We start from the raw sequence: 10,830 nt of genomic DNA on the forward strand, positions 1-10,830 counted from the left end.
GTTGCCTCCTATGCGCTGGGGGCACTTTGAGCCCTGCAGTACAGATGTGCTGTTGCATGACAAGCATGTTGCATGAGGAGCAAAGCCATTAAGGAGGACACCAGAAGCCAGGCCAGTAAATGGCCATTGTGGGCACATGCTGCTGACCTCCTGTGAACATCCAGGCAAATCCTTGGGCTAATGCTGAGTCAGGGGTTGAGTAATTCCTAGAAGCTCTAGGAAGTGTCAGCGGTTGATGAAACCAGGCAATAACGTGGTATTAGCGGGTTCTTTTTCTGGCAATTCCCATGAAAAACAACACATCTCATCCACTTGTGGTTGCGAGCGTGCATAGACCCTTTGCACAAGAATGAAGGTGTTGTTCCTGGCACCGTGGCCAGATTGCAATCCAGTAAATTATGGTCTGCTTACTTAAAATGCCACCTGTGGTTTCAGTAGGATCCAACATTAATTTATTATCCTAAGCTGTTGTATGTTGTTACTGCCTGTTGTTTACAGAGTTGCTGCACGTCTTCCCAGGAATGGCTGAGCTTACTTTGACCCCTACTCTGAGCTTGTGCATCGGTTTGTCTGCAAAGCACTTTGGGATTTCTTTGGAATGGGTAGAGAAGTTTTCGAAAAAAGTACTTTATTAATCTTCTGGATGCAGGCTTGGGTGGGAGCAGTTATTCCCTGCAGAAAAATTCGGCTGCTACAGCTGAGATTGCTTAACAGTGGCAGTTCTCCAGGACATCTTAACTAACTAAGTGCTGCTCGCTACCATTGCATCTAGAGTCCTTGGGAAAGGACATGATCAAATGTGTTAAAAAGCATCTGTTTTCATAACTGTGGCTAAAATCCCTGGATAGCTGGGTGTAATTTTCCATTGTTTTTTGAACGCATGATCACGGACTGCCTGTTGAAAATAAGGAGTACTTAAAAGATGAACTGCAGGCCTGCCTCGGTGCATGGTGGCGTGCTGTGCCAGTGACCTGGTTTGGATGAGTGTGTTCTTGCTGCTTCAGCAAGCGAGAGCTAAGGGACCTTCTCTTAGCAGGAAATAAAGTGCATTGGTGGGAGTCTTCAAACGGCGAGGCAGTGTGTATGGGGTTTGCATGGCAAGGTTGTGGTACTGGGGGTGGCTACAGGGGTGGTTGCAGCTGCCTGGCTTTGGAGGGAAGGGTGGACTAGGCCAATCCTTGTAGTTTATATAAAAAGGTGTTTTTTAGGAGTGGGAGGGTGTTTGGAAGGCAGAAGACACTTTCTCAGCTCAGATGCAGAGGACATCTCAAGTACTTCATCCTTTGCTTCTCTGGCATGAAGAATCACCATTTTCTCTCTGCCCTTTGTGGTACAGCTGAATAGGCTGGCTAGAAAAACTACCTAGGAACCTTAATTTCCAGCCAAGCAGAAAAAAACAGAGCATGTAACACCTTCATTTGATAGCAGAGTTTGATAAGTTTGGGTATAAGGCAGAATCCAGTCCATTAGGGAGGTTGGTTGTGCAAGGCAAGAGAGAGATTTTGGTTTGCTGTGCCAAAATACATAAAGAATTTGGGTTGCAACACAGGGAGGTGAAAGTCCCTGCTCAAATGCTTTCAGGCACGATATGGCATATCCAGTTCACCTACATACAGCCCAGTGTGGGACTCTTAGATGGGTGCTATGGGTCGATTGCACTTTGTTCTGAGCCAGAGCAATACTCCTCTCATTCTTCTAATTCCTAAACTGTTCACCTTTCCCCACCCAGCTCTTAGCAGAGAAAACATCGCTAACTCAGCAGGGGATGCTGAAAACGTCAAGGTACAGTAAAGGTGGGACTAGAGTTTTTTACTAGCGAGGAGAAAAAAGCAGTTTTGATTTTCCAGGGCAAAACCTTGTTGAAAATGGGATGTAGCATGAGGAGTCTTCATGTTGTCTGTTTGGGAATAATGAAGAGTGGCAAAGGTGCTACCGAAAGAAAAGCAGTGTTGTGATCCATGCTGAGGAGTGGTTGCAGGGCCTACACCTTTCTAAAGGCGGAGCTCTCCTGGTATCCTTAGCCACAAAACCTGAGCTTAAAAAAGAGTTTCAGACAGGTAGAGCTGGGGGCTGTACTTGCAGGAGGCAAAAGCCTAATCTGGAGTGGATGTTGTAGCTCTTTTGAAGTGTTTCTCAGAAACATTTTTCTAGTGCATGCAAGCGTGAAGGGAGATCTGTGGAAAGGGGGAATTATTCCACATGTTGGAGGGAGTGGAGAAAATGCAGGAAGTGTTCTTTTTAAATTCCCTTTTAAGGAGCAGTGTATGTACAGTACAGCAGGGCACAGAGACGAGCCGTGACCACAGAGAGAGCAGAAGTTAGATTTCTTGAGGATTCAGAGTGGGGGGCTGGTTTAAATCTAATTTTGGATAATTTAAGACATTGAATACAAAAATAAGTTTTAAAAATATTTTGAGACATTTATGTAAAAAGAGTATGGTTTTGTTAAACATAACAATGAAGGATTTGGGCTGGAAATTAAAGAGCAGTGCAAACAAAAGCAAAACATAGTGCTTGGGGTTTTTCCTCTTCTTCTGTGGTCAGTCTGCAGAGTGTCTTTTGTGTCTTGATTGTTATTTTCAAACCGAAGTGGCTGTGGGAGACAAGTTCAATGTTATTCACAGCTCTTCTCATATTTTTGGCTAGAAGAAATGATATCCAAGGGGTGGGAGCGATGATGGGGAGAGCTTAGCCCTGTCTCCATATTTCATTCTTCTCCAGAGTCGTACTTACTGAACATGCTCCACGTTGTACCCAAGTGTGTACAGAGTTACCCAATTCTGTCAGGGCTACCCAAGGCTGCCAGAACAGCAGTCAGCCACGCAGGCAGGTCTGTGTTGAAGCCTCCTGGCACAACATGTATTTCTGCCTTTAAGAGCAGTGCAGGGTTCAGAGCTGGGCTTTTTGATGATCTTCTCCATTGCCTTCGTGGGGTTTGCTGGGTTTGGATGTGGTTCTTGTGTTGTGGCTAACACTTGCTCTCCCCCACTGCAGGGTTTTGGCTGGTGTGGACCATCATCATCATCCTCAGCTGCTGTTGTGTTTGCCATCACCGACGCACCAAGCATCGTCTCCAGGCCCAGCAGCGGCAACACGAGATCAACCTGATCGCATACCGGGAAGCCCATAACTATTCAGCCCTGCCGTTTTATTTCCGTATGTATCTCACACGGGTTTTCCTGGAGGCAGCAGCGAGTTTCCTGTGTTGGATGGAAGTGGGGAGCAGTGGTTGGGCTCAGCAAGAGGCGGTGGGCAGCTTTGCTGCCTAACCTTGGCTTGTAAAGATGAGGTGGCATATTCCAGCTGCTGGATGGATTTGACCTCCTTCCTTGAGTCTGGAGTTGAACCACACCAGCTACAGCACCTTCACACCCACCGTTGATTTGGCTTTGTGAGTGCAGTGATTCCCTGAGTGTTCTTCTGGGAGGGTTCTTAAAATACCTTCTTCAGGACTTCGTGGATGCTCCTCCTTTCCAGCCTGCACTTGCTGCTGGTGGGACTGAGGTGTGGGAAGCGGCTTCAGGAAATTCGGTCACACAGGTTGAGTGGAAGTGGTGCCTCAGCAGGGACCGTGGTGGCTCTCGCCTTGTGCTGCGGTTCTCAGACCACGTTGCTGGTGAGCAGCCCTAGGACTTGGCACGAAGGAGGAGTTGCCCAAGTGGCTCAAGGGAAGTACAATTGCTTTGTGCTCTCCTTCGTGCCCTGTTGTGCTGCACTAGAACAGCTGGCCTTAGCCTTTTGACTGGTGGTACCACAACTGCGTTTCCTGTAGTGGACTGTTGAGTTGCATGTATGAACTTGCTTTTCTTGTTCAACTCCTGCAGCCACCTCAGAAATAATCTCCAGCAGCCTTTTCCTCCCCAGCCCCAGGGATACGCAATTGCACATGGAAAACTGCAGTGCTGGCTTTAAGTGTTTCCAGTATTTAAGTCCATTCTGTCTATATAGACTATTTTGTTGCCTCTTAAGAAATAAACAAAATCTTTCATAGATTTGTGGGGCTCTAAGTTCAATGAACCAAACTCTCTTGCCAGTACTGCCAGTTTATTCTGCCTGCAACAGAAAAAAATGAATCCAGTGCTAAAACAACAACCGAAAGCCAGGATCCTTGTAACTGCTCATGTCTTTTCATATGTGCACAAAGCTTTGTGAGATGAAATTTTTGCTCTTGAAAGTGGAATCTTGGCTGAAAAGTCAGTGTTGGAGAGGGCTGGCAAGGTACCTGCCAGGATGTTCCCTCCAGCTGATGCAGGCCATCGCTTGGTGTGGTTTATGGGGCTGTATTGGGGTACAGGGTGGTGGTGCTAAGTTCACCTGGTAGCCCTGGACGTAGACTTGAGAGCCAAGAGATGAGGCTGCTGTTTCCAACTGTGTCCATCTCCTCCTGTATCGGTGCCCTCCTGTGCCACGATTGCTGCTTCTCTAAAACATGACACATCTCATTTGGGCCAAGTTTTGGCACCCCATGTAAAGCCCTGTGAGCTGTTCAGAGGGAAGGTGCTGGAGATGACAGACAACTTACTGACCTGTATTAATGACTTGTTTCCTGAGATAAGCTGTTCATGAAATAATTTCTCCTCCTTGCTTCCCACTTCTAGGGTTTTTGCCAAATTATTTACTACCTCCCTATGAGGAAGTGGTGAACCGACCGCCGACCCCACCACCACCATACAGTGCCTTACATCAGCAGTGCGTCCCAGCAGGCAGCAGTAGCACAATCCCAGACACGCCAAGAAACCTACAGCCAGCACAGAGCAGCTCAGCAGCACCCAGTGGCAATAACAGCAGTACTGACCACCCCGGGTCCCCTGGCCTCGGGGACCCCGAGCCCTCCACCACCACACTTGAGCGAGCAGTTGCCAAAATGCAAAGCATTGAGCCTGGTGGCACCAGCACAGGAGCTGAGCTGGTGGAGAGGCCCAGTCCTGGTAAGGATACGGAGTGCAAGGAGGAACTGCTCAAAGCTTACAGCTCTGAGAGCTTAGAGCAGAGCAGCGCCATTCCCGACGCGAAGGACAAGACGCCGGGCAGGCAGCGCCGCTTCACCGGCGACTCGGGCATCGAAGTCTGCGTATGCAATCGGGGCCATCACGACGATGACCTCAAGGAGTTTGATGGGCTCATCGATGATGCTCTGGATGGGCCCCTGGACTTCTGTGACAGCTGCAGCGGCCGTCCCCACGGGGATGAGGAGGAAGGGCTTTTTAATGCTGCGGAGGAGCAGCACCGTGAACACAGCCACCACCACCTGCCCCGGCAGCAGGTGTGTGTACTCTTGAACACAATAAATGAGCAGGACTCTCCAAACTCTTGTACCAATAACTCCCCCAGCTAAGGTGACAGAGTGGAAGGGAGAAAAAAAAACAAAGAAATGAAAGTGGAATAAGAGGATGACAACTCTAATAGGAGGAAAAAAGGTGATACAACCTTTTGTTAGTTTATTTCTCTTTCTCCCCCTCCAGTATAATTCGAGGACTAGTCCTCGAAGGCCCGGCGTGTGGGGGACGGGTCGATCTGGGTTTTGTTAATCGTGTCTGTCCTGCTCTGCAGGGCAGGGACTGGTGTTTCTCAATGAGACTTTCTAACAAATGGAATTTTTCCAATGGTGATTTTGGTGATGGTTATTACGAGTTTGTTGGTTTTAGTTTTACGAAAACACTGCTTTATCTCGCAATCAGTAAAGCTCAGCAGATCTCACCCTGGCAGGATACAAAATCACCATAAGGCTTCAACCTCCAGGTGTCTTCCCAGAAGCAAGCAGCTTCTGACAGTGCTGGCAGTCAGTAGCCCAAGAGTTCTGGTTTGATATAGTGCTCTTGAGGTATTGGGGATTTCTTTTCGTTTTAGCTTTTTTTTTTTTTTGTGTGTGTGTGTGCGTGTGTGTGTGCGTAAAGTTTTCCTGAAGCTGATGAATGCCTGAACACATCAGCCCTATAACCTCTGGTGCTTCAGTGTTTAAGACAGCAGGTAGGAAATTTCCCACTTGAAGCTGGTGACTGAAGGACCAGTTTCCTCCGGAAGGAGTGTTAGGCTACAGTAAGCAGTTTGAAAAGAAAGGGTTTGCAAAAATTTGCCTTTATATGTCATTCTTAAAGACAAGCGTATTCCTTCAATGCCTCCAAGAGCACAGTTAGAAGTAGAATCCAGGCAGCTGGGCTGCCTTCCAAGTACTGTGGTCTCCGAATGACCTTTTCCCGGTGTGCTGCAAAAGGGCTTGGCTTTATTTTCTTCCTTTCTTTGCACCCCGAGCGCAGCACACTGGAGTTAAGATGACAAAAAAGAACAGGGCTCTCCTTGGCCAGCGTGCCTTCAAGCTTCAGCGATGCATGTTGAACAAATGGAGACGAGAGCTCCGTCCATTGTGAAGGGATGACTTACTATGTAGATGTGGAAGACCTGTGCAGTATTTTTGTTTTAAATCCAAAAGTTTGGTGCGATTCTAATGTTGACCACTTCAAAGAAATGAATGTCTGTTTTTCTTTTTCTTTTTTTTTATGGTGCCAACTGGCTACTGTACAATGTCTGTGAGCGTGTGTGTGTGACTGCAATCCATGCATGCAAGTCCTACTGGTAATATGAAAACCTGCTGTAAGACTGCAAGAAAATTTACTGTAGCTTTGCTTTAATAAATGGTAGAGATTTTGTTAGTAACAACCTGAAGGAAAAACAAAGAGCTGAAACTAACATTCCCTGGAGTGCTCGTGTGGAAGAGAGCACAGTTCACACTATGTATCTTGTTCTCGGGTTTTCTCCCCGGCCCTTTTATAATTATGGTCATCCAGATCATTACTGTTATGGGGGGAAAAGAAAATTGAAAACTGAACTCAGACGTACTCAGATTTGATTGATTGAAAACCAAAATCAGTTTTAAATAAGGTGGAAACCAAAATATAATGCCTTTTCTGATAACTTGCCCCTGTGTATGTGCATCATTTTGTGAGTTAAGAGCAAGATTTGTCTTCTGTTTGTGGTAGTGTTTGCACTGGAGGTGTGTAGCACTGTGCTGGATGCAGACGACAGCAAGAGGAGTGGTGCTCGTCTCAGTATTTACCCGCACGTTTGAGGAGAGCACTTTTACCTTATGAGGTGTAGGAGAATCTCACTCCTTTGCCTGTCACAGCCTTTCTCTTCCATCAGAACAGCTAATAAAAGCAGCTCTTCAGATTCTGTCTTGGGATGCGCTTAGGAATGAAGGACTTCAATGTGGATTCAGGAGACCTTGTTCCTGGATGCCTGGAGCGTGAGAGGTAACAGAGCCGTGCTGGCTCCCCGTGCACTGTGACCACCCAGGGACTGGTCGCTTCCAGCTGTGTTCACCGGCCACGTGTATCTTTTGAGAAGAGAATTAAAGATCCCCAGTGCCACCCTTAGGAATTCTGTACATATTGGCACCGGGCTTTCCTCCTCACAACACAGAGAAAGCTAAAACAAAGCACATCAGTCCTTAGGGAGGGCGGTTTAACTGCTGTAAGTCCTGGAGATGGCCCCACGCCAGTGGGAGACCCTCTGCCAACATTTCTGTTGGCATAAGACAGAAATCTCCGTGTTTGCTTTCCTGCCACCCCACTGAGGGTGGGGGAACCCCCCACTTCTTCTCTGGAGGTGCTGTTGCTTACCTCTAAGCCAAGCCGATATTTCTAATCTTAAAAAGTCAGGAAGAAGCAGGGGTGAGCTTATTTTATTATTCCTGGAGGTTTTTCAGGCTTTTAAAGACCATAAAGAAACAAACAAGGCACAAACAATGTCTTTTAAGCTCACATGTGCCTGAGGAGGAGCAGGACTGTCAGCGTGGCTCTCGGTGCTTCAGGCTTTAAGTCCTGGACCAGGGGCAGCCGGCGTGGGGAGCAGGAGTGGTCCAGCAGGACACTGGACAGGACAGCTCCTCAGAAACTGGTGTCTCTTCAGGGCTAAAACCAGGCAGGCACAGGACCCCCGAAGCTCCGGCTTTGGAGCTTTAGAAAGGTGCTTGGTCCTCATGTGTGTCCCTTGGTAGAAAGCCAACATGACCCAAACAGAGCTCTTCTCTGAATGCACACTCTGGGTGCAAAGTGCTGGAGCTGTGAGGACACAGGCAGGTGTGCATCTCTCAACACAGGAGCCCCAAAACCCACCCATTTCCAGCTCTAAGGGGCGAGTGTTTTATGGCAGTCATAAATATGCCATTTCAAAACCGAGTTGCAAACAGTGCAGCACAATTGAGGGCAAATTAGTGTCAATCCACGGCTTCATGTTTTTCTTTACAACATGCTTCAAGTGTTGGTGCCAATAATACTTGAAGTCTATTTTTGCTAGAGCCTTTGGCAGTGCCGTGCTGCTTACACGGCATGTTTTTGGCCACTGAAATCAGCTCTGAGGGCAAGGACCCAGCGGGTGTCCCTGCAGGCATGGGGTGATGTCGCCTGGGGACAGGAGCTACAGAGCTCCATGTGGTGGCACAGCGAGAGGGTCCCCCAGGCGCAACTGGGCTTCCTGGGACTGGTGGATGCTGCAGCATCACCTCGGTGTTCCCCAGGGATGCTTCAGCTCCAACAATGCAAACTGATCCCTCTGGGAACACCCCTGCAGTTTTCCTGCAGTGTATTGTCGCATGTTTGTACAACCCAGTGGTTGGGTGTTGGCTGAAGATGGAGGAGGAAGGAATGGTGTGACTTGGTGCTTGCTGGCAGCCTGCTCTCGGCTCTCCTACCTGCCTAACTCGAGGCGAAGGAAAGCTGAGGCGTAGTTAAGCTTCTGTGTTACACGTAGTCATTGAAAACTTCCTGGGGCAGGAAACCTGAGCAAGGCCCTGGGACAGCAGCACAATCGGGAGGCTCTGCTCAAAGCATGAGGCAACGGGAGCTTTGGGGCGCCTGTTGCGCTCGGGGACATGCGTCAGCGGCGGCAGCCAGGACTGTCTCGCTTCCTGCCCCTGCAGCCCGGGCTCCCACAGACACATATCCTCTTCTCCGCATGCCCTGGCCGGGCTCGACCCGCAGTGACCTGCTCCCGGCAGAGCTTGGCAGGGAGCCGCAGCACGGTCCTGTTCCAGTGAATACACTCCTCACAGCCGGCTGCCTCCCGACCCTCGCTCACCTGCCCACAGCGGTGTCACCCCCTTGGTTTTGGATCTCTTGTTTATATCGGAAAAGCCTGGACCAGGCCAGGAGCAGGGTCAGAGCAGCAGCCCCTGTGGGAAGCAAGCCCTGCAGCATACCACAGCGAGCCGCCTGGGAAGGCTGGCATGAGTTGCTGTTCTTTGCCTGTCTTCGTCAGAGCTGGTTCCCCCTCCCTTGCAGCACAGCTCTGCTGTTATCAGATGGGCCCGGTGCCCGCCCCGGGGCGTCTCGCTGGTGGTGCAAGCACTGCAGTCTCTGTGCCGGGGGGTCACAGGCTGCTGGGGTGGTTCTGGATGTGTTTTCGGCTGGTGAACAGCTGTGTCCTGAGCTTTGCGCTTACTCAGCTCGCCTGGCGCCCTGCCCCATGCCAGCCCGCAGGTACTGCTGCCAGCATCGCCTGCACCTCTGGTGCTGGCTGCAGCTCTCCAGCACACAGCCTGGGGGGTAAAGTGGAGCCCCTCAAACTTGGAGGGCTCCTGAGCTGTGTGAGCAGAGGGCTGTGCCCCCTCCCCCCCCAAAATGAGTTTGTGTGATGGAAAAGCTCGGGCTTGCTCTGACCCATCCCGTCGGGTCCTGCCTTGGTGAGCTGCACCTCTGCTCCGTGGGGTACAGTGTGGGAACAGCCATGATGAAAAGGCTTCATCCTTTCCACTGATTCCACTCTTTGAAGCCCCCCTCTGCTGCAGGGAGATGTTGGTTCCTGCCCTCCCAGCCCTTCGGCTCTGCTCTCTCCTGCTCTGATTCCCCATGTGCAAAGACCCCAAGTGACCCCAGAGGAAGGGCAGGGACCCAACATGGCTCAAGCTGTTACAGCAGCAGGATTATTTCTATGGCAAAAGCCTTGGTGTTCTCAGCGGCTGCCTGTGCTCAGCCAGCCAAAACCTGGTGGCAGCTGCTGAGGTTCCCTGCCAGCTCTCCCATGGGCATGGCTGCCTCATCCCCCTGTGTTTGAGTCGCTGAGCTGCCCAGTGCCAGGTCTGAATGAAGCCGAAGGACTTGTCCAGGGTGGTCCCAGGGACTCCGACTTCCACAGGGGTTCAGGGGGAAGGAGGGTAGAGAGGGCCAATGTGGGCTGGATCTGACGCAGCCCGGGTGAAGCTGTGTGGTGAGGTCAGGGGGTTTTGGGTGCAGCAGCACAGCCCCGGAGCAGCTGTCAGGGCATAAATCCTCTGTGTATGATTCAGCAGCGTCCCTGCCCATTCCCAGCACGGGAGCAGCCGTGCCCGCGGCTGTTTACGCGCTCGCAAGGGGCCGGCAGCTGGTGCTGGGCGCTGGAGCCCTGCGGCGGTGGCTGCTCCCGCCTGGGAGGAGATGGGCTGCGGCTGAGGTTAGACACCCCGCGGTAGGGCCGGGCTCGGGGTGATGGGGTTGGCAGCACGTGGCTGGTGTCCAGGGCAGCACGTGCCAGCCCAACCCAGGGAACCCCAGCTGGAGCGTGAGCATCTGTGGCTGGAGGCTTTGTTCTCCCACCTAGAAACATTCCGCATCCCAAAGTCCCTGTTTCTGCCTCATGGCCTTGAGCGCTTGAAGTGAGCGCACGCACCTTGCAGCAAGCGCTGTGGCAATGGTAACACGTGCAAGAGGCCAGCCCTGAAATGGCTCTGGCAAGGAGAGAATCCCTTCCCATACCATGAGCAAACAGCACCCTGGCAAGTGGGCACAGAGGTGCTGGAGGTCCTGGGCTAATTCTCCTGAAGGCATCAGAATGCTGGTGATTGCAGGAGCCTGGAGCAGA

At 50.7% G+C, this 10,830-nt stretch overlaps 1 protein-coding gene across 8 annotated transcripts in view; it reads left to right on the forward strand.

Annotated features, from left to right (window-relative positions):
- The window catches only part of WBP1L (WW domain binding protein 1 like), a 59,638-nt gene extending 52,729 nt beyond the window's left edge, over positions 1 to 6,909 (forward strand). For 6 of the 8 annotated variants that reach the window (XM_030488528.1, XM_030488529.1, XM_030488527.1 and 3 more), the window contains 2 exons: positions 2,995 to 3,156; positions 4,599 to 6,909. In XM_030488528.1, the coding sequence (XP_030344388.1) occupies positions 2,995 to 3,156; positions 4,599 to 5,335 (899 nt within the window). In that variant the 3' untranslated portion in view covers positions 5,336 to 6,909. Of the gene's footprint in view, positions 1 to 1,729; positions 1,794 to 2,994; positions 3,157 to 4,598 lie in introns of all 8 variants that reach the window. The other 2 variants (XM_030488530.1, XM_030488526.1) reach the window with 1 other exon arrangement.
- Positions 6,910 to 10,830: the final 3,921 nt, after the last annotated feature.

Source organism: Strigops habroptila, chromosome 5, assembly GCF_004027225.2.
Source record: "Strigops habroptila isolate Jane chromosome 5, bStrHab1.2.pri, whole genome shotgun sequence".
In the NCBI taxonomy this organism is placed as follows: Eukaryota; Metazoa; Chordata; class Aves; order Psittaciformes; family Psittacidae; genus Strigops; species Strigops habroptila.